General features: G+C 37.2%; 1 protein-coding gene across 1 annotated transcript in view; it reads left to right on the top strand.

Moving 5' to 3' along the window:
- CADM2 (cell adhesion molecule 2) overlaps positions 1 to 24,744 on the top strand; it is a 605,838-nt gene that overhangs the window by 535,076 nt on the left and 46,018 nt on the right. Inside the window, exon 8 of the mRNA XM_030466429.1 lies at positions 1,024 to 1,202. Within this exon, the coding sequence (XP_030322289.1) occupies positions 1,024 to 1,202 (179 nt within the window). The remainder of the gene's footprint in view (positions 1 to 1,023; positions 1,203 to 24,744) is intronic.

The following is a 24,744-nucleotide window of genomic DNA, read 5'->3' as shown; positions in this document are numbered from 1 at the left end:
GACATAGTCAGGATTCAGTAAGCCAACCTTTCATTCCCAGTTACAGACCTGTCTTTGGAGGGATTTCACTCATGTATGTTTGAAAATAGATCAGTACATGTGAGTAAAGACTGCATACCAGCAATAGAAATGTCCCACTGTCTGTCAGGAAGATCTCATGAACTGTGAAGCTTCTTGAGAATCTTTAGGAAAGAATTAGGTATCTCTTGCCAGTGGGAAGGTGTATGTGAATCTTGAAGATGTTCAGATCCTTTCTTTGCAGTGTCATTGAGTTGTCTAGGGGGTTATTGCTGACAATCTTTTGCCTTCAGCGTTCATGAGGCACAAGAGGGAAGGTTTCACAAAAGAAAGAAATCCAGTCTTTTGGGTCAGCTCTTAATACTGCTTGTGGCAATGCGTAACACACAATTAAGGGAAGAATGCAGAAGGGGTGGAGGAAGGGATGAGCGTGACACAATGCAGCAACAGAAACAAATATAGACTGCCTGTAAGATGTGCTAATTTGAGACTGCTATACCTGGTTCAGGAAAAACACTCAGCACATGCACTTGTGAATGTGAGTGGCCTAAACAATTTTAGAATTAATTTACAAGCCACTTATATCTACCTCAGCCTGCTTGCATGGCTTCTGGTGCCTATCAGCCACAGAGGACCATGTTGTTTATCACACAAATGGAAAATTGTTTTCACTTAGCTTGCCAAGCATCTTGCTTAACTGTAGGCCCTGAAACCTCCTGAGAACTAATTTTTAATTTAGGAAAGATCTTGACCTGTTCCAGTACCATTCTATGTACTTTTTTGTTTCTCTTATTTCCCCTGCTTGTTCTTTCCTTAATAGCTCAGATCTGAGATGGTGAATTTGTAATAGTGACAGTTCATTATACCCTGTAAGTCAAATGAACATTGAATATTCTTTGATGGCAGATTACTATTTCTAAGTTTCTGATGCTATTGTTCCTCACTTCTACGTTGCATATGCATGCTTCACATGACTGATTCAATGCATTGGTTTGCATCCAACAGGCCAGAACCGGTACTGTGGACAAAGGATGGTGGAGAACTACCGGATCCAGAGAGAATGGTTGTCAATGGCAGGGTCCTAAGCATCAGTTTCCTAAACAAAACAGACAATGGCACATACCGGTGTGAAGCAAAAAATCCTATTGGCCGGAACAGCACAGAATATGTCCTGATAGTACATGGTGAGTGTGTTGCTGTTAATTTTTTGGTGCATGATAGGCATATGTAGCATTTCATGAAGATGCAATCAGTTGCTTAGGATCATTACCAAAAGAACAGCAAGAAAAAGCAGGAAGTATAATTGCATTTGTATTGATTCTGTCATCTAGTTGTGGGTAGTGTGTTTACTTACTAGCACACCTCTTTTTGTACAGTTTAAACAAAATATTCTCACTTAAGTTCTGCGCTTTTTTGCGAAATAAACAGCTGTAAAAATGTTGTGCGTGATGTCTGTATGCTGGCCTCAGGCATGCACTGTTCAGATAAAGCTGGTTATCAAGGGATATGTGAAGTGAAATGGAGAAATAGCAGACAGGTGCTTGAGTTTTTTGTTTTGTTTTGTATTTTTATAGACCACCAAAGACAGGACATCAGTTACTTTTCTTTACACAAATTATAGCCTGCTACTGAGAAAGTTGAGCTTATACAAATTAGCTTGTCATCATCTGATCTATCATTACAGGTATTCCTCAGAAATATGTCATGTCCTAAGCTCATGATGCTTCTTGTAATAAAATTTAAAAAAACAAAAAAGGAAGATTCACATTTAATTTGTTTTCTTTAATGAATTAGGCAACAATATGGAAAGAATGTCACATGGAAAGAACAGCTGGCTTTATATTGATCATGAGATACATTGATATAGCTCGGGTGTAGGAGAAACTATAACACAAAGTGAGGATTTGCTTTTAATGCAGCTTTGCAATATGGATCTAGCAGTCTCAAAACATAATATTGTTTTATTACAGATGCATATAGGATAGATTCTAAGTGTATACAGAGGCAAAATGTCCACTGCACTTCATGGTGGTACTTTCCCTCCAGTTTATAAAAAAATGCAACTTGTAGCCACAACAAAATAAAATGGAACAATCTAATACAAATTATAGTCTATAAATGGATATATGAAATATATAGATTTCATTTTCTCAAGATGAATTCGGGTATAACACATATATGTTTCTTTGATGTTTGTAAGGTTTCAAAAACATTTTTCACTAAAGGTTTAACTTGCCTTTAGGTTTTTGGCAGAAAATTTCTAATACGTGCAACTTTCAGCTTTCAGTAATGAGCTATTTTTTGGCACTGTTGATGAAATGTCATTTATCAAAAGAACCCCTTAGCTTACTTTTCATTTTTCTTAAAGTTCACTGTTAGTTTATGTAGGATTAGTGGCACAAGTAAGGAGGAGGTCTTTGCATGAGGAACACAGATCCTGTACTGCTGCGTGAGTATTTCTGTATTAAAGACAAACAGCAAAACTAAACCCTCTAACCTCTACTTACATTGATTACTACAAGAAAAGAAATGTCTTTTACATCCTGGAGGTGGTGTTGTATTGGTTGTTGGATGCAGGCACAAAGTGCACTGCCTTTAATCAGGTAATGGCTTCTTGAGTTACCAAAATGTTGAAAATTCTAACATTTGTGTTTTCTGTTCAGTTTATTTATGTGATTAATTTTGAAAACAAGGTCTTTCATAATGGTAGATTTTTCTATCGGTGGTGGCCTTTATCAGAGAATATTTCAAGATCTTTGATGTGTGTTTCACACAGTGGCATGCCCCCTGTTGATCTGATTATCTTGCAACAACTTCATGGCAGTCTGTAAAATCATTCATTATCAGGAAGGCATTCTGTTATGTTTGGCAGCACATTAGACATGTTATCAGGTTTAGCTTGCACATTGCTGACCTTTTCTGTTATGAGTACCAGAGTTTTCTAATTGCATTTCTGCAATTCCAGTGTTAGAACTAGAGAAGGTAAATGTCATGTGCTTCTGAGGTTTCTGCAAAAATGAGAGTAGTGTGACAGAGTATGTGATGATGTTTAGAGTTTAACAACTTAATGAATTTCAGAGTTCTTAAGTTTCTTTTAACTAAAGAAAATACACAATTATATTTATGTAGCACAATAAGTTGTGTAGACCAATTTAGACCATGTCTTACCCAATATATAGCTGATTACATTCATGAGTATTTCTGGTGAAACATAATCCTCCCCAATTTATACAATATTCTATCTCTCTTTTCTCTCATTCTCTCTCTTTCTAGGGGCTAGCAACCTACTTTTCATAATTTTCTGAAATGCATTCTTCCACTTAATAGAGGATGTATTTTTTCCACATCTTCCTAAATATATCTGGGAGCATCCTTTGATTTCTCATGCCTTCCCCTGTGCCTAAAGTGCTGTAATTTTCTTGTCCTGCTCCTTTGTTAGACCTGATTTATCATGTCAGTATGCCTTGTTACCTTGAATGTTAGGCTTCTAATACAAGTACATGCCAGATTTAACATAAGGGGAACTATGTCCACAAAGATATGAAAGAAGAAACTGTGAGAGGAGAGAATATCTTTACAAGAAATTATTTTAAATTGCAGGTCAAGAAAGTAAGGTCTAGGAAAAGTGACCTGCCAGATCTGTAATGAGTAATGCATAAGTTCCCTGACTTCTGCCTTAATGGAGCCTCTGGAAGTCCAGCTCCACGGTTGTTAAACAACTAAGAGTCTTTCTAGAAAACTCTAGCCTAGATGAGCTGCAGTGATGGAGGAAAAGAATGATGAATCATGTGCTCATGTTTAGAGAGATACTAAGACTGATTCAGCTTTTCCAGGAAAGTCGGCGTATAAAGACAAGAGAACATTAATGGAAAGTATCCTTTGCAGAGGCAGAGCAATGTAACTTGATTCATAGCTTTTCTTTTCTTATCCATACTGTGATTTCCTCTACAGCTGTTTCCCTTTTTTTCACTTCTACTTCAATAGATTATCTGTCCTTATGTTTATTAAGGTTGCAAAAGTTTCATCTGGCTTCTATTCCTTTTTTCCTCTATGAAATTCCCTTCTCCTTGGTACTCCATCTATTAATTTTCTCCAGTTTCTGCAGTTATCTTCCTAACTCAGAAGAGATTTAGACAGCTGTAGTATAGAAAGAAATTTACCTTAAAATGTAAGGTATAGTTTATCATCATTAGAAATTAATATATTATAAATATTTATATATATTCATTATATAAACCAAGCAAGGAGTGTCTCATGCCTTTGACTGACCAAATCTAGACACAAAATTTTACAGAGGCATTTTTTCCAATGTAAATGGTGATGAGGTAATACCAGTTTGATGCTAAGTGATCGCAGTGGAAATAAATATCGCTATAAGCAGATAAATGACAATCTAATGTGATTAGCAGCTGAAAACATGAAAAGTCCTTTTAGATTTGTAGAATAATTAAAGAATAAAAACTTCAGAGAAATCAAATATATTTAAATCATGTAAGAGGCATGAGCTATTAAATATGCTCATGCTGCTTTGCTGAATCAATATGGCTGCTAATTTCATTTTTCTTAACTTTTATTATTAATAGTAAATGCCAAGAAAACACTTCATGAAGCAGGAAGGTGGGCACAAAGTCAGAGTTTACAGGCAACAGGACAAAGGCAAGTTTGCTCAAACATTTACCTCATGCAGTAACAAAGCCACGTGCTTTAAATGTCTGTAGCTGTTGTCATTTCTGTATTCTAATTGGCAAGCTTAGTGCTTTAGAAGTGCACATGCTGGCTAGATATATTACACCTTTTCTTTGGTAATGGGACACAAGCAATTTTCACTCTCTTCCAATTTAAGAATTTTTGTTTGTCTTTGTCCCAGTGCTAGTCATTAATCATCAGTAAACAGAGCTATCTGTCAAACTTACAATGTTCAACCCAAAGACAAAGATTCTACTCATAGAGCTTAGGTAATAACATTGATTTAGCTGGAGCTGAGAAAGGAAGTGGTCTATCATCATCAAACTGAAGACATGGCTGTTATGTATGTAGCAGCAGTTCATAACCTCTGGATCTCACTGCTAAAGATTTAGTTCATATCTAGAGGGTGACAGAAATCCACATCATTGGGAAATTTAATAATTTGCAGACCTATTTGAAATAAAGTACCTTAGTGAAATATCCTGATCCTGAAAGATTTGCCAATCCAAAGACATACATTCGATAAATTGAACGAAATATTCAGAGCTGTAATGTGTTGAATATCAATAATCTATCAAAGGAGTATGCGAATTAACATGAATAAGCATCTGGAGATGGTCAAGGCAGTTCTTACATTTAGACATACATTAAAAATTGATTGAGCCAGTAACTCAGTATCTCTGCAGAATAAGAAGTGGCATGACATAATAATCTTGGCCAATCTTTTTTTTTTTTTCTTTTTTCCCCAAACAAAGGTGACTGAAAGACTGAGTTACATCTCTTCTAATATTTTTAAACATGTTTTCAAACAGTTCTACTACAATGTGCAAGACCAAAGGTCCCACTGCACCTTTCCTTTGGATTATAATGTATTTATCTTCCACCTGCTTGTCCAGTCCCATTTCAAAACATTTATCGTCTTAGCTTTCACAATAACCTGTGCCAACAAGTTTCTGAATTGAATTATGTGCTTTGAGGGAAAAGTATTCTCTTTTGTTTTTTTAAGCCTTCTGCTTAATCTCTTAACTTCCAAACTTTCCAATCTATTTGGCCTCTTTTGCTGTTTGTGCTGTAAGGATAGAAAACCTCACTTGTTTGCATTCTGACAGTATTGTCTCCCTCTTACGATTCCTGTCATAGTTTCTTTCAGATCCCAATGCATCTCATGTTATAAATTCTTCCCCTGAATCCAGTGGTTTGTATCTTCTAAGTCCCACAGCTGTTATTGCTATAATGTTCTCATTCCAACCTTCATTTTGCCATTATTCAGTCTTATTGCTGCATTGCAGTTAAAATCACTTTATTTTCATGCTGCATCCTCTCAAGTATTTCCACCTCAATCCAAATTTCTTCACTAATTATGATCTTATACTCTGCATTTCCTGGATTCCTGTCCCTTGCATCCACTGTCCTTATTTGATGGTCTCTTTTTCACTTTTTTCTTTATTTTTGGTCTTGTAATAAATCTCTGTGATTAACTATGTTCCAGATCTGGAACAGCACTATGCCAAATTTGCACCATACACCTTAGTTTATTAGTCCCTGCCTCCAAATACATTTATAAAAGTTCACCTTCTGTGGCCACCCACAATTCCAATGTCATGCACTTTTACTATATGTAGGTTTCCTTTTAAGAGTAGGAGGTCTATAGAATGCAAAACATACCTGAAATGAAACCAACTCCGCTACCTCTATCTGCTTTAGATTGCTTTATCTTTGTCTGTCCTGTTGCCCACTATCACATTTTTATTATGTTTCATTTCCTTTGTGATGTTCTCTTCTCTTTTATATCTGTAATTCTTTCATGCACGTCTTTCATGAAAGTAAAAACTGAGTAGAGCAGAAGTTTGAAATAAAACCAAGCAGGTAAGATTTCTTTTTCTGTTTTCTGTGAAAACTGAGCTCATTGGTTAGGCAATATATCTCCTGGTTTGCAAATATTTCCACTACAGGCCTCTGATAAATCTTGTGACTGGTTTTGGACATATTAGCCTCATAAACAAGTCTGAAAAACCACAAAGATTCATTTAAGGGGTGAGAGGAGAGGTTGGAAGGATCAGAAGCAGCATCCATATAGAGCAGAATGTTGATCAGTAATCTAAACTTCTTCAGTTTTGATGTTAAGATACACTACATTGGTGCAGATGGACAACTTCTAAAGTTTTGTCCTCTGTACTTCCTGAATTCTTCCTGTACTTAATCATCTCATTTACACATACAGCTCAGAGAAAATATTTTCCTTGCCAATGGGAAAATCCTACCCTTTGACTGAACAAAGCTTGGGCTTTGGGAAAAGAATATTGAGCAGACCTGTGATGTAATGGAACAATAATAACCTGTACAACTACAACAGAGTGTGGTTTTAACAACTACAGAAAAAAAAGTTTTGTGTTTACAACAATCAAGGAATACTGGGAATATGAGGTTCAGAAGACTGCTTAGGACTTAATTTCAAATTCTGTGCATGTGAGTTTCCGTGCTTTTTAGTTTTGAGATATTTGTATTTGAATTAGAAGAAAGAAGGAGTCTCAGCTTTGAGTCCTTAAAAAAAGAGGTGAAAAGTCTCTCTTGTTCTCATGTTGTTAAAAGTAAAAATAACATTAAAAAGTACAGAAAAAAACAACAGGTGGAGGAACCTGAGCTTTCAGCTGAAAAATGAATAAAGAAAGGAATGCGCTTCAATACGTTCTCCTTCTCAAAATCCTGCCTTTCCCCCCCAATCTTTTTGATTCCTTTTTCTGTCTTCTTTCCCCAGTATGTATTCCTGTCCACACAGACGCAGACCAGACATACATACACTTACCAAAAAAAAAACAAACAAGCAAGGACCTGGTAATTTATCCAGGAAGAGGTCTCTTGAAATCCACAAGTGGCTTGTTTTCTTGCAAAAGCTGATGTGTGGAAGAGTGAGATTTCACTGTAGCAGACCTAAGAAAGTAGCTCATTATAACCCTGAGTTAAAGGCAGCTTTTTAAACGCAGAGAGAATTTCATTTACATCTTATTCTGCAAAGCATAGCCCTTCAAACTAGGTTCCAATTTTTTTGATGTTGAGTATACATCTAAGGTGACATTAAGGTATTAAAGCATTATTATAACATTAAATTTAACTTCTCCAGACAGCTCTTGCTTACTCTAATTGAGATGGCTCAGACCTTAAAGCACAACACAGATTAATACTGCACAATCAGATGAACTAAGAAACAATTGTGTAAAATAGCTTTTATTGTTGGACTAAAGAAGAATAACATTTAGTTGGAATTTCAGGTATAAGGAGTGTGTCAAGAAACATATTGTGGAATTGTTGACTTAATTTTATGGATGAATTGTCCAGCTATTATCCCTGAACACTTGCAAGGCAGCTACTTTGAAATTGCTTTTTGTTGATAAATACTTGAATAGTTAGGTCTATAGTTGAACTCCATGAGCTGATATTTCTTCATTTATGGTGACTTTAGAAAAATAACTTGAAATTTCTTTTTCAGTTGATATCAAAATTATTTTGGAAAGCAAGAAAATAACATTGCGAGTCACATTAGCACTTTTGGGGACTCTGCCATTTATACGTTTTTACACTAAAATACTGCCGTTAATGAAAAAAATAATAATAAAGAACTTTTAAGTTATGCTAATTTGGTTAGATAACATATGTAAGATTTTAATTCATTTCTTCCATACTGGAGTACTTACTGAAATTATTGAATTCAGAATATTTCAATTGAATTAGATCTGAATTTGTCCTGGTTTTAATTTATATTGCTTTTTTCTCTCCTGGTGGATGCAGCAAAAGCTCTATCCAGGTCTAACCTTTAACAACACATTCTAACATATATAGCTTATTCCTAATTGAATAGAAGAAGAAAAAAAACCCAACAACTGTATCCTTGGATAATGTCTTTAATAACATACAACACTTGAAAATATTTAATTTTCTATATTCAAATATAGTTGGCTAATGTGATAATTCTTCATTTGGATTCTTTATGTGATTTCTGTAAAGGAAAATATTGCATATTATTTTTGAATTATAATGACCTTTTTTTCTCCAGGCACACTAATTGCATAAACTCATTATTTTGGATACTTGCATATGGGTAGAATACCTACAACAGAGTACTTCTTGAACTAGATATATGAGTTATAAAGCTGTTAATCTTTTGAAAAGAACCATTTTACCTGATCTTAGCTGATGCCTATTTCTAAAGTAGTGCAGTTGAGTTTATTATCACTCTGATTTGCTGTAGTAGCACAGCTTGCCCCCTTAATTTTTCCGGACTTCAGGCTTTGCTATTGCTTATTTTTGAACTATATTTCAATTGAACTTTTTTTTTGGTTGAGGGGTCAGCAAAATTACTATGTCTATGAATATCAGATGCAATCTTAATGAAGAAAATGTGACTGTTAACAGAAAAATTTTGCTTGAGACTGATGACAAAGTTATAGTCTAACACTTGCTAATCATCTTCTGTTTCCATCTAGATAATTTATTATTCACACAACCCAAACCATAAAGAAATTATTAATGTGACTTAGTAATTTCCTAAATTGAAATCTTTCCTGTGTCATTAGGTGCTTTCTGGAATGTAGATAAGGGTGTCCTGCTCCTGTGTATCCCATACAGTGCTTCTATATCTTACCTTTCTTTTGAGAATAGGTTGCTCAGTTTTTGATACAAGAAAGGAAAATCACAGAAAGGAAAATCATTCTGGTTGGAAAAGACCTTTATCATCATTGAGTCCAACCATTAACCTAGCTCGGCTGTGCCCAGTGCTAACCTATATCCCTAAATACAACTTCTGCACGTCTTTTAAGCATCTCTATGGATAGTGACTAAACAACCTCGCTGAGAGGCCTGTTCCAGTTTCTGACAACCCTTTCAGTGAGGAAATTTGTTTTTATTTCTAATCTAAACCTCCCCTGGCACAACTCTTGTTCTATCACTTGATAAAAGGGAAAAGAGACCTAACACCATATCAACACAATGTCCTTTCACTATGAAGGTAACTGTAGGTCTCCTTCACTCCAAACTGAACTCCAGTTCCCTCAGATACTCCTCCGAAGACTTGTACTCTAGACAGTTCACCAGCTTCATTGCACTTCTCTGGACACATTCCAGAAGCTCAATGTCTTGCTCTTGTAGAGAAGGGCCTAAAACAACACAGGATTCAAGGTGTGGCCTTGAATTTCCAACCAGTTCTCTCTGTTCAGTCAGGTCAATCTTCTTCCCCACTGACTCATCTTATGGCACAGGGAGACAGCCTTCTCCTGCACCTTTAAAGCTCCTTCTTGAACTTCCTGGACTCCTTTGAACTTCAAGACTGCCTCCCAAGGGACTCTGTCGATCAGTGTCCAAAACCGGTCAAAGTATTCCTGCCAGAAGTGGGTGTCTCCCTGGTGGCAGTCCTGCTGACCCTTCCTCTTTACTTCTCCATGAACAAACAACTCTACCATTTCATGGTCACAAGGCAACTTCCAGCCATCACGTTCTTCACAAGCCCATCTCTGTTAAAAATCAGAAGGTCCATCAGGAGCCTTTCCTAGTTGGCTCCTTCCCCAGCTGTGTTAAGGAGTTAACCTCTACACACTCCAGGAACCTCTGGGACTGTTCCATCTCTGCTGTATTGTTTCCAGCAGATGCCTGGGAAGTTGAGATCCCCAGTGACAGTGGACAACACACAGATTAATGTAATCGAAGTATTGCCGTTTATTGAGAGTAGTGGTAGCCCTTTTATACACAGCCAGGCTGATAACATAATATAAGCATATTGTTGATTGGTACACCACATTTTTCACATGCCACAGTGCACTATCTATCTGGTTCAATACAACTGTTTATGCACTGTCTATGGGGTGCTTTCCCATCCTGTCATTCTTCTTTTCTGTTGCCAACTCCCTTATCTTTTGCCTGTAGCTGATCTTTTAATAACCTTGCAGCTGGGCCTCAAGGCCCTTAGCTCACTCTGGCTAATGCTAAATAGTAAGGATTACTCACATGTCTGTTTTCTTTCAAAAACTCTTCCAACATGGAAAAAGTTCTCTTAGGTGCCTATAGAATATTTTTCTGTCTCTTCATCATGCTTGGGCAGTTAGTAACAGACTCCCACCAAGATGTCTGCTTGTTGGCCTTTGCCTGATTTTCACCCCTGAGCACTCAACCCTTGTTTTACTATCATTAAGTTTGAGGCATTTATAATACTTCCTAACATACAGGGCCATCCCCACCACCTCTCTTTCCTTGCCTATCCCTTCTGAAGAGCTTGTAGTTAATGACTGTGGCAGCCCAGCCATTTGTGTCATCCCACCACGTTTCTGTGATGAAAGTTTTCCTGCTGCATGATGGCTTCCAGTTCTGTGCTATGCTTTAAGCTTTCTGTGCTATTGCTTTAAGTGTCAACTGGTGATGCTGGCCTGGTGATCCATCAGTAAGTACCATGTTTTGTTACAAACCTTGAGGATCCAACACAAATCATTGGTTCTGAAATGAAGATAGATACAAATCATGGAGATAGATATAAATGCTTTGGGGAGTTTTCAGACATAATCCTGAGTTTGAGAGGGGATAGGGAAAGCGTCAGTAAAAAATAAGCATCTTTCAGAGAGAGTTTTGAAAAGCTTCTTATCTAAGGTCTCTAATAACATGTGAAGGTGAGTATAGAGACTCAGAAAGATACAGATACTTAAATTTTTGCTCACCTCAAACCATTCTAACAACTGTAATTTGATGTTAATAATTATTAGTTCCAATTATTCTATTTTTGCTATTTGTAATTTTTATTATCAGTTACTTGTGAGCTTTTTCTGGAGTTTATTTTAGCCTGCATTTCTATGCTGTTTAAAGGAAAAAAATATTCACTGTCTCTTTCTCTGTCTTGCTGTGTCTTACTGTGAATCACTTTGACTTTGTCTCAAGGATTCAGAACTGTTTTGACAGTTTTTGAGAAAGCTCATTGCATTGATCTTTCAGGCTGATTTCTGCTGAAAGGGGGAAACCAAAACTAGCCAGGACAATACGGATATATCTCAAAACCATTCTCAAGTTGCAGGGAGAAAAAAAATTAAGAAAACAACAAAACACAAAAAAAATGCTAGCAAGTATGAGTATGGATCTACCAAAGCTGATAGAGTTGGTTGGGATAGCCAGTCCCCTGTGGGGATCTCCCACAACAACCTGACTTCTTCCACAAGGCTGTGGTCCTATCATTAGCACCCCTTTTTACAAGCTGTAACTCCTTTTAAAGAAACTCACCTGGCAAGTGCTTGTGAACAGGTCTCCAAATATCTGCTGTAACTGATGGAGTTCAGATTATGGTGTAAGGTGATGTGGCATTTGCAAGAAGAGTGGTCCAAACAACTTTCAGTAAGGATTACTTTTCTTTTGTTAGAAGGCCTGACAACAGAAAAATTGAAGTTTTTATTTATTTTTTCTTTATCTACTTTATACTCTGGCATGCATTTCCATTACTTTTCTTTCACTGGAAGCCACACAAACCACACAGCTTGTTTACTCCCCAAGTATGCCCTTGAAGAAAAAAATTGCTATTGCATAGTAACCTTGTGCCTGAGGAGGGCATATCTTTCACCTGAAACTAAACATATTAATCCTCACGGCAAGTGAAGAAATAAATGAACCAAAGGAGAGGGGGAAGGACAGAAAAAAGTTTAGCAGGGCAAAACTGTAGGAGTGAGTGAAGTGTTATGTTCTTTAGATATTGCTGTATGGCATTGTTCTAATGGATTGGTTTTTCCTCCCTGGTTTCTGTGATTTATATTTTCTGCAAATTTTCTGATCCTTAACTGGTAGGAGGGAGGAAAGAGTTAGAGGAGACTGACATTCAGAAGTCCTAGTGTTGCTGCTTGATTAAGGAGAACTCTGGATGGACTTCATCATTCACATGCAGGAACTGAAATCTCTTTATACTGATTTGGTTTTTGTGTTGTTTTTGTTTGGTTGGTTGGGTTTTTTTGTATTTTTCATCTGTGTTTTGAATTTTGCTTAAAATAAATTCACAGATATTGCCAAGTGTTTCTTATAACAACTACTGTTGCATTCCATTGGTGAACTGTCCTATTTGATGTCTTAGAAGTTAAGGTAACAAAAGTCTGAATGCCTTAAGGGAAGCTGGATAATTTTAATGAAATTAAGTCTTGACTATACTGCATGTGTCCCACCATTCATAGTAGTGCATTCTACAAAGATAAAAGAGACCTGGGGGGAATTCAACTACATACAAAGAGCTCTTTTGAGGGGTAAAAAAAAAAGCATAAAAGCTTGACACCTAGAAACAGCTAGAAAGATAGGGCCTTGTCTTCTCAGGTAGTGCACTATGGTGATAAGAATGTGAAAATTAAGTGTATTAGTCAAAGACAGTGCCAAGAAGTACAATGAACTATGTTTTAGGTTGCAAAGATGCCATTAACTTGTCCAAGGTAGTGTTCAATGGGTTACAGCTATCCCACTGTGATAAAGCATTTCAGATTACTGTTAGACCCCTTTGATTTTATTTTGAAGTAAAGTAATTTAAAATAAATAACATTCTCTGTTATCTCTTTTTCCTAACCTAAAAATTACTACAGTGATTTTTGAGTTGTTTAAATGATTTCTGTGATTTGTCCTGAATTTCTCAGAGAAATGAAAGTAGCAACCATAATAAAATAGAGGTCAGCAATCGTTTTACTTCCATTTAGTTTCAACACTCGTCTCCTTAATAGGGAAATTTAGAAAATACCGTTTGGCCTCTTTTTTCTTCCTAGTGCAGTTCAGTCTGCACTTTCTGAAATTTGTTTGCACAAGAAGGAGTCAAATGTCATTCTGAGAAAGTTGTCATCTTTGTCCAAGGCTGCTGGTGTCTGAGTTTGTATTGTACATAGTTTTTTCTTACAGGCTTTCAAGGCCAGCAGCTGTTACTTAATTTAATTTGAATACTCCTATTTTATGTCTTGAAGAAACAAGGAAATATGGCTTGTTTGTTTACTTAAAAAGAATAAAAATGAGCATCATAGCCTTAATGTGATTTTTAAGCAATACCAATGGGCCTAGTACACTGTATTAATAATGACAGAATGCTCTGCTACTAGGGAAAATAATGGTGGCTTGTATTAATACAAGATATTTCACAGAATCACAGAATTTTCAGGGTTGGAAGGGACCTTTAGGATCATCTAGTTCCAACCCCCCTGCTTAGGCAAAGCATAGAGTGTTTGGTGGGTTTTGTGGTAACAATTTTTTGTCTTACATGCAGGTATTAGGAAAACTGCTTTTTTAAAATACAATTTTAAGAAATACTGTTTTCTTCTGTGTTTCTGGTTGGTTTCTTTTTTCTTCTTTCTTTTTTTTTTTTTTTTTTTTTTTTTTAAAGAGGATTAAAATGGAAGTCAGGAGATCTGTTCTGAACTCTTCTGTCAGGCTCAGAAGTCTGTAAAATATAACACATTCTGTTTAAATCTTCTGTGTTCATTTCCCCAGCTGTGAAATGGGAATAATACTACCTCCTTTTCCCTAACATTTGTTCTGTACTGTCTTAATAATGATCTTACAAAACCTCAAGGTGGCGATCCATTTTTTATTGCATATATATTTGTTAATGTAGAGTTGTGACCAAAATTAAGACATGTATTGTAAGAAAAGGTACTTTGTTTGAGGCTCCAGTCTCCAACAAAGCTTTAAAACTTTATCTTTTCATTTCAAATGTTGAATTACCAGATTTGTTCTCTTGGCCTATTGCATGCTCTGCAAATTTTACTTAATTTCTTTCAGGCAAGTTGTATAAGCTTCACTGATTAACTCAGTCCAATATTTGTAACCACTTTAATTAGAAAGATGGGCTTTTATAAAAGGTAGAATGACTCTCTTAAAATAATAGGCTTTATTAATGTTACTACTATTAAATTGGAAAGGGCTTTTTTAACTACTAGCAAAACTTACAGTAGCTTACAGAAAAATAGGTCTTATAGTTTACTTTTGGAGTAATCAGGAGACTATATTGTATTCAAATCCAGAACATGGAAGATGAATCTTTCATCACATGCTTTTTTCATGTGTCCTTGGTGGTGCATCATGCAATAATAGCCATTATTAAAGTAAAACTTAGAGCACTTGAAAACAGATTCTTCAGTATTAAGGAGTATGTATAGCTGAGAATTTAGATTTTCCTTGTCCTAAGATAATTTTCAATATGTAATTATCAGATCAAGTTACTATCTTCTCAGCCTTATCCTTGTATGTTTTCTGTGTATCAGGTGGTTTCAGTGCAATTAAGAAATAATGCATTACAACATATTTCTTTTCCACATTACAAATGTGACTCATATGATCTGCCCCACCAAAACTGAAGAGTAATAGGTAAATGCATTTTGAGATACTACATTATGTCACCTTTTATTCATCTACTTCACTGAGAGCAAGAACTGTGATCTTTTTATGTGACTAGATGAGGGACAAACAATGAGTTTGATGGACAATGAAATGGGAGCGTGTTGCAGCATCTCAGGTCCTTAATTGCAAACTTCTCTTTCTGTTTCAAGGGAGCTGCAGCTAGAGTGCTTTTGCTGATCACAAATTCAGTGAAGTGGTACAGGGAGCAAAATGATCCCTAAAGTAAACATTGAGGCCTTCAAAGGTCAAACCCAACATTTTGAAAGTTACCAGCCACTACTGCAATATTTAAATGTTCATGTTAGGTGCTTTCCTGTGAAGTACTTCATTCAGGTTTCCTGTGGTGCCACTCTGCAACTCCACCAACTGTGTGTGCATCAGACTACCTTGGTCTCTGGTGACAAAGCTATATTTGTGACAACATCTTTACTGTGGAGAAAGGTAGTGTTTTTCTATCCAGAAAAGGAAAGAAAGCAAAATTCCCTTTTTTGTGTCTGTTTACTGCTAGTCTTTGAATTTTAGCAAGTACTCATGGGCATAACCAGGGAAGCTTATGGAACAGATCATCTTGAGTGCCATTATGAAGGTTGTGTAAGACAACCAGGTAATTAGGCCCCGTCATCATGGATTCATGAAAGGCAGATCCTGCTTGAATAACCTGATCTCCTTCTGTAACAAGATGACCTCAGCAGAGGAGCAAAAGGCTGTGGCTGTGCTGCCATTCAGAGGGACCTAGACAGATTAGATAATTGGGCAGGGAGAAATATAATTAATTACAAGAAGGGCAAGTGTAGAGTTTTGGATCCAGGAAAGAACAACCCCAAGTGCCAGTATAGGCTGGAGACTGAGCTGCTGGAGAGCAGTGAATGGGAAAGGAGCCTGGTGGACAGAAGGATGACCATGAGCCAACAATGTGCCCATGTGGCCAAGAAGGCCAATGGCATCCTGGGTTGCATTAGAAGGGGTGTGGTTAGGAGGTCAAGAGAGATTCCCCTCCCCCTCTAGATGTGAGGCCACATCTGGAATATTGTGTCCAGTTCTGGGCCCCTCAGTTCATGAAGGACAGGAAACTGCTTGAAAGAGTCCAGCATGAAGCCACCAAGATAATGAAGGGAATGGAACATCTCCCCTCTGAGGAAATGCTGAGGGAGCTGGATCTCTTCATCCTGGGGAAGAGGAGAATAAGGGGTGACCTCATCAATGTTTATAAATATGTAAGAGGCAAGTGCCAGGAGGACAGAGCCAGGCTCTTCTCAGTGATGTCCAATGATAGGACAAGGGCAATGTGTAGAATCTGGAGCATAGGAGGTTCCACATAAACATAAGGAAAAACTTTTTCACTGTAAGGGTGACAGAGCATTTGAATAGGCTGTCCAGTGAGACTGTGGAGTCCCTTCTCTGGAGACATTCAAAGCCCATCTGGAGACATTCCTACGTGACCACCTGTGGGTGACCCTACTTTGGCAGGGGTGGTTGGACTAGATGATCTTTCAAGGTCCTTCTCAACCCCTAACTTTTTGTGATTCTGTGATACTGTCTACCTGGACTTCTGTAAAGCCTTCAACACTGTTTCCCGTTGCATTCTCCTGAAGATATGGCTACTTATGGCTACTTATGGCTACTTTCATTGGGTGAAAAGCTGGTTGTACAGCCAGCTCCAGAAACTTGTGCTGAATGGAATTAAATCCAACTGGTAGCTGGCCATGAGTGGTGTTCTCCCAGGTCTCAGTGTTGGGGCCAGCTCTGTTAAGTATCTTTACCAATGACCTGAAAGAGAGGCTTGAGTGCACTTTCAGTAAGTTTGCACTTGAGACCAATCTTGGCGGGTGTGTTGATCTGCCTGAGGCTAGAAAGTCTCTCCAGAGGGACCTGGACAGTCTGGAACCATAGACTGAGGCTTATTAAATAAGATTGGTGAATGCTGCTGAATATGAACCAGCAGTGTGTCTAGCTGGGCAAGAAGGCCAATGGCATCCTGGGTTGTATCAGCAATAGTGTCGCCAGCTGAAGAAGGGAAGTGATCGTCCCCCTCTACTCAGAACGGGTGAGGCTGCACCTTGAATCCTGTGTTAAATTTTAGGCTCCTCAGTACAATAAAGACATTTAGCTTTTGGAACGTGCCCAGAGAAGAACAAGGAATCTGGTAAACTGTCTAGAGTACAAGTCTTATGAGGAGTATCTGAGGGAACTGGAGCTGTTCAGTTTTGAGAAGAGGAGGCTGAGGGGGGAGACCTTACTGCTCATTACAGCTACCTGGAAAGAGATTGTAGTGAGGTGGAGTTTGGTCTCTTCTCCCTAGATATCAAGTGACAGAAGAAGAGGAAGTGGCTTCAAGTTTTGCCAGGGCAGGTTTAGATTGGGTATTAGGAAAAATTTGCTCACAGAAAGCATTGTCAATAGGCTGCCTAGAGAAGTGATCAATTCACCATTTGGACATGTAGGTATGGTACTAAGGGCCATGGTTTAGTGGTGAGCTTGGCAGTTCTAGATTAATGGTTGGACATGATGATCTTCAAGGTCTTTTCCAACCAAAATTATTTTATGATTCTGTGATTGTAAAACTCAGTGCCCATTAAGTCCCAAATACCATTCTGTGCAAGGGTAGAAATTCAAGATTGCTGGAGCTTTTCCTGCTCAGCATGCTCTGCTTATTAGAGTCCCTGTGGAAGGTGGTATATGAGGATTTTATCTAAACATCCACCCCAACCCCAGTCTGACTGAACCATGACCCCAAAACACTACATGACAGATGGCCTGAGCCCAAACAACAAGATGTAGGGAAAGGCAGCAAGGGAAGTCACAGACCTGGTCACTGAGCTCATCTCAGAACTTGGCCTCCCTTGCCATGTCCTTTGCACCTCATTAAGACACTTCTCTATTGTTTTTCTGTCACCTGCCTAAGAGCCACAGCTTCTTGATTTTTTGACAGTTCACACATTTTTCCTGAGCCAGACTTGACTTTACTGGTGGAAAATCAGCCTCTCATACACCCATAGTCTTTGTTAGTCCTGCTGTTTCTCTGGTGCACAAAATTAATGAGCTATTCAATAAAGGAGCTGTTTCAAGAGAATTAAGGGCAGTTAAAGTTTTCTTCATGTTTCAATGTCAAATGAGATGGCATAATCACAAATAACTACACCTTTTTTTTTTCATATTCATCACATTTTTTATTTCATCATAAGCAATTGATATCAGAGCATGTGCTGTAAAACGTGCCATGATGTGATATCAGGTCCTCATTTTTATGAAGTGATATAGGATGACACTTTGCTGCCAGTGGTAAGTACTAACATTGAAATGGATTTTGTTGTTTTAAATTATATTTTTAACTTTCTAAGGATAGAATTTGGGCTGAAATGGTTGATAATAATTTTTTCTTTGGGTCTTTGAAAACAAAAGGAGATAATGCCTTTTTATGACTGTACTTTTGTAGTACTTCAGAGAGAACTATTGTTCTTTCCATTACTCGTTTCAGAAAATAGACCAATGAGATTCAAATCCTAGTGTCTCTTAACACTTGATTTCTTTTCCTCTGTCTGCAACCAAACTGTTCAATCAAACTTTAATGAGATGTCCCACATCTTGTAGCATTTAATATTATCTACAGGGCCATGAATGCTTTAGAATCAGGGGACTATGTGAGTCTATTTTCTTTTCTTTCTATGTTGCCTTGCCATTTTAGACCAACTTTATGTCTTGCCTTATCAACTCATTCACCAGAAGTCTCTAATGGTTTTAACTATGGATCTAGATGTACATGGAGCTTTTGTTAAAAGGGTTGGTTATTTTTTAATTATATCTGATTTGCTAGCAAAAATGTCAAGCACATAATTGCCATTTCAGAGTTTCATAAATCTGAATCAATTAGTAAAAATAATCGCTTGACCTCATGTCCATGAGCCTTGATGATCATTTAGTCTAAGTACTAAGGAGCTATTGGCACATGATATTCAAGCTGAACAATCTTTTTGTTCAATCCTGTTTTCTTGGATCAAGGCTAAATGCAGCTCCCTTTGAATTTAAAACCTTGCTAAATTATTTAGTACTACATACCACAGACTGATTAAATTTTGCACAGAGTAGTGAGATTGTTTCCCAGGTAGGTCATCACTCAGTTCAGTTTACCACTTAAAATTTCTTTCATTCGCAGTCAAAATACGGCAAGGGCCATCCATCATTATCACTTTGTTCTTTAATTTTTCTGTCAGCCTTTGTCAAGCTAGAAACAAAAGCCTTTACATTTTTATCAACTGCAGCTATTGTTGTCTGAATTGTGCTCAGTCATTTCAGAATATCGGTTTCGCTTTTACCAAGCAAGTCAAATATTTTCAATAGGTCAGATCTATCTTTCACATAAGCCTGCTAAACCAAACAGAACCATTTCTCATTTCTTTCGGAAATGGAGACTAAAAATGCTTAGGGGCAAATCGGCAGTGAGAGTAAATTGTCCAAGCTCTTGCACTTAAATGGATGAATGTCTTTTGCCTTCCTAAGAAGAATGTGTCGTCAGTTCAAGAAAGAAGGAACGACAAACAGGAAATTTTGATCAGGCAGAACTTGCCAGTGTTTTGAGCCAGTCTTGTACAATGTTAATCTGCTCTTCAGACTATATCTATGCCTCTTCTAAAGAGCAGCCTTCAGACCAAGCCAACCATTGCATTCTCCTCCTGTTTTTTCTGCTGTCTGCTCACAATCAGCCATCAATTAATGCTGCTGTCTGCCTGGAAAGCTAACAGAAAGTAGTGGCCATGAAGAACACCTTTCTAAAACCTTCCCCACACTTTTCTCTGCATCCACTGAACTGTGACATAATGACAGGTCCTCACTGAAAAAAAGCAGTTCTTGGCTGAGCATTTGTGCCTCAGCTAAATGCTTTCTGGGTCACTATGGAGATTTTAGGAGCCCTTCTCTTTCACCAAAAATCCAGTTCAGATCCTACCAGTATAACTTGTGGGAACACATGAAAAAGAGCTGAGACTGGACTCAGCAACTCCCCTTGGCATGAAGTGTAAGTCTTTTTCTATTTCCAGTAACTTTTATGGAAAAAATTAGTTCTCTGTGAAATGTTTGCTTTTCAGAGGTAGCAAGGTACCAGCTGAAATAAATTATTGGATTTTTGACTGAATGTCTGTCTGTTAACAAATGTTCATTTTAGGAATGAGGTTTCAAAATTGATGATGACTTCTAGATCTCTGAGCATGGCTTTTCTTCCTCTTTGGTTCCTTCCCCATCTGCAAAATATAGCTATTTTCCACTTCATGGGAGGCTAAGGCTTAATACTTTAGTATTATTGAAACAGTGATCTGGTGCATTGATTTGTGCATGCCTACTTGAAATAAAAAAGTTCTATTCTGCAAGGTCTCTTGGTCATAATGATCGTGGTATTTAGTGGTGTAAAAGTCATAAACAAAAATTGCTTTCAGCTGAACGTTGTGTCCAACTAGATTCAGAAACTGCAAAGCCAGAAAAATGGAATTAAGTTTCACTCCAACAGAGCTTTCTTGGGAAAAAACACTGCAAACCCATTGTGTTAAGATTCTTTTTGACAGAGGGATAAAGAGGAAAATGTCTGTAGTCCCTTTGGTAGTATGTTTCTGAGCAACTGCCAGCAGGGATCTCCAGATAAAGTAACTTCTGCCTTGCAAGTAATATTAGGTGTGCCCTTCGGTAAAAGTAATGACCAAAAAGTGCTACAGGCCTAATAATAAGTGAAGTCATAATTCCCATTTCAGGCATGCAAATGAAACAGTACACTCTCTTTAAAACACAGTGATTCACATGCCTTAAACAGAAGTCTGTGCTGTTGAATATCAGTTTATGCTCTAGTCTGTCTGATTTTGGGACCTACCAAACTCACTTACCTCCTATACCTAAGATACATGATGAGAGAATGAGAGGCACTGCACCTTACATCTCTTGTCTCTGAAGTGCATGTTCTACATGCTCTTTTCAAGGCAAAGAATAGTAAAGTTTTTTATGAGAATCCGTAAATCTCCTTGGAAGAAATTACAAGGAGCCTTTCTGTCAGAATTGGTAGGACTGGGGGGCTCAAAGACCTAGGTCTTTTGAAAATGGGGCAGGGGTGTTTTTCAGAATGCTCACCTATGCACAGATTTGGGCTGTCTGAAGTAGAATTTAAGGACATAATATGGCCCAAGAGTTCAAAAACATGTGAGAGCTGTGAACTATTTTGATATTTTTCACATTTCTTTCCCTTGCACCCTCTGATGCCATTACAGAAGCAACTCTATCTGGCAAACTCTTAAATCTAAGCAGGTATGAACCAGGCATTTCTAGAGTCCAGAGCAGACTTAGATTTCATTGCTTGGGCAATGCAGTGCTCTTCAGACTGCTGAGTCCTGGTTGCTATCTGGTACTGCAGCCTTTGAGAGCAGGTAATTGTAGTGCTGTGAGCAAAGCAGACCAACTGCCATCATTTGCATGGCAATTTTCACCTTCCTCTTCTAGCACAGAAACAAAGACAATGCTATCGGTTGTATTTACATTTCTTTTGAGAACATGCATAGAACATGCATTTTTCTCTGAGGCTTCTGACAAGATGCCATTTTGGTGATTGGCATCAGAAATTGTGACCAATTTCTGTAAAAGTTTTCATTATTCTTGAAAAGAATCAGAAAGATTCCTAATCAGAAGAGATAACTCTATAACATCTGTAGTAAAACACTGATACATCTTAGTTCTTGTTAACTAGACTGTTTTCTAGATAGCCTTTCTTTGAAAGTAAGAAATCTTGTTGGAAATAATTCAGTCAGAAGAGAAAACAGAAAGCAATGAGCTTGTAAATTCACCAGTGACTCATTTAAGCTCTATGTGGTAAAATAGGCAGACAGTGTGTTTGCAGAATGAAAAACACTGTCATAAAACCATAACTGTATTTGCCAGTTGCAGTTAACTTGCCATTGTATAGTCTTAAGTATATGGCATATTTAAGAAAGCTAATTAATGGAACTGTAGATCACACTAATTAGGTTTTACATAGAGGACTAATTTGTAAAGCTTTCCTAATAAACAAGGCTTTGCTGTCCTTATGAAGTAGGTTTTTTCCTGTTTGATTTAATTTTTAGCACATCCTAATCAGGGAAGGAGTTTCCCTTTATAAAAACCAATTGCATAGGTCAGTAAATGCGACATATCTTTTTAACATGTTTTGGGTTTTTATAAGGCTTATTATACTCATTTCTGTTTAATTTTTGTTGTACTCACACTCTAGGTAATGTTACTATTTTTCCTGGTGACTAATGTGGCCACACTGTGGGATAGAAGGGAACAAGTTAAAGCCTGTTTTGGCCTGGTAGTATTTTGTTCTGAGAAACAGATTACATGTCAGAGTACAGCAGATGAAAGAGGGATCCCATGCCACTTTCTGATGTGTAAGTGGAAAATCCCTGAAGTATATATTCCAGAGAGAACAGTGCGAGTTGACAAAACAAGAATAATACAGAAAATTGTAGGTGACTCATGGGTTTTGACTGACAAGGAAACTTTTGGAGTGGCAAAATAATCTGTCATGTAGTACAAAAATGAGGTAAACATGTTAAGCTGAAGTTTTAAGAAAGTAATTATACAGTGCTGAACTCAAGGACTGTGCCTGAAATGTGTTCTGCAGGGCCTGGTACTGTAAAGCTCTGCGCTACTTCAGCTTCCATCGATTTTAGTCAGAATTGATGGTACTCAGAGACCAATTGCATTTCTTTCCACAGCACGGGAAGACAGATTGTGGGTCAGATTTTTACTCTTTTATTGCATTGAATAGCACCCTTCAGAAATACTTTCATTGAAAAGAGTATGGAATGGGTTACTTGCCATCAACTGCTAAGAAACTAGTCCTTTCCTTTTAAACCTGCGGGATAAATAATCTGAAAAATGTCAGATACTTTTTATGTCCTTATGGAAGTGCTTTTTTTTTTTTTTTAGTTTTCTTCAGGCCTTTTGTTTGTTCTATAAAACCTGCAATCACCTTATAAGCAAAGTGATACTGGTCTTTATTGCTTCTGGCAGTGTAATCAAAGTATTTTCTATCTGTACATCTGGCGGTGTTCTGCTCTGTACTGAAGCATTTTGCAACAGGCATTATTGGTTCCTCTGCAACGAAGCAGCAGCATACTGAATCCTGGCATACCTGCAATTACTTGGTCAAAAGCTGAAAGAATTTTTAGGATACTGTCATTAGAGCCATGGGGTTTTTTTGTTTTTTTTTTCACTTATATGCACAGGTTTTTAACTAGTAATATTATTAGCATTTCTGCTTTTAAGTTCTAAGCTGTTTTAGAGAAATACTAATGTGCATATTAACAACAAATTTTAAGTGTTAAGGATGACTGGAAGATTACTGTGCCTGCTAATTAGGGCAAAGATTTTGAAATATACTCTGCTCTGGATCTCAGCAGACAACTGTGTCTTAAACACATGTGTGAGAAGAAGAAAAGCAATCCGGAAAGAGCAGCTCTTATCGTTAGTAGCATTTTCTCCCCTTTTTCCTTCCATTGAGTCTGTCTGAAAGTGGGTGTTTTAACATACAGCCATTTCTTGTTAACATATGTGTGTTTATTTTAGCATGATGGTGTTGTTTTTTTCATCTCCCACTCTGACACAGCATGTTTCATCCGTGTATGGTTTCTACTATATGAGACATTTTAAATGGCTCAATGAAGAAATGGATTCTTGTCACTTAAACAGTCACTCTCCAGATCTATAGAAACTTGGTCATTTTAACAGTGTTTTAAATTCTGTATGCTTGAAGATTGACTATAAATATTGAGAGTGATATAATGTCAAGAATTTAAAGGTACTCTAGTGTACCTATAATAATTTATGTTAATCATGTTTTAATTTAGTCATTTTCAACATACTTGTATTTACAAATTAAACCACTATTATGGTTCTCCTTTGTTTGCATGATATGATTTTATTTTATATTTTTTTTCCACTCACCAGATGTTTTCAACACTTTGCTTCCCACTACTGTCATCCCCTCCCTTACCACTGCAACAGTCCCAACCACTGTAGCCTTAACAGCCAGCACAACCACATCGGCAACAGCCATCAGCACCAGAGGTACAGTATGCTTCTTTATTATGGCCTGGAAAACACATTATAAATAGGAAATTATAGGTTTAATTTTTAAAAAGGATAGAAATTGCTAAAGAGAGAGTTCAAACACTTCAGTTCAATAGATATAATAGAATAATCCACATGATGGTGCATGGTTAAGAGAGTTTTCATATGACCTTGAATATTTTCGTTGCTCTAGCAGTGTGTATGTGAACTTTGACAGGATGCTTAAATTATTTGTATACATTTGCATTTAATTTTTTTAAGGTTAGTAAATTAACTTTAATGTAAAATGCAGGCAAGCTATTTTTAAATAAACATGACCTTTTAAGACTCGTTATTTTGGGTGCTAATGTTTAAAAAAAGATAGGTGTCTGAGCACTGGAATTACTGTTAATTCAGTTTTGCTTGATAAAAAAAAGGCATTACATTACACCACCCTTGTTATATTGTTTACAGTTAAAGGAATTCATTTGAGGTGTCTTTATCTTACCAGAACTAGAGTAAATAAACTCTTCCCACCCCGTCCCCACCCAATTGGGTTTTTTGGCTGTTATAGCTTTTTAAATGTTTCTAGTGATGCTTTGCTTTGTCTTA

This window comes from Calypte anna, chromosome 1 (genome assembly GCF_003957555.1).
Source record: "Calypte anna isolate BGI_N300 chromosome 1, bCalAnn1_v1.p, whole genome shotgun sequence".
Lineage (NCBI taxonomy): Eukaryota > Metazoa > Chordata > Aves > Apodiformes > Trochilidae > Calypte > Calypte anna.
The sequence above is the reverse complement of the archived record's forward strand: the minus strand, read 5'-3'. Positions and strand labels throughout refer to the sequence as shown.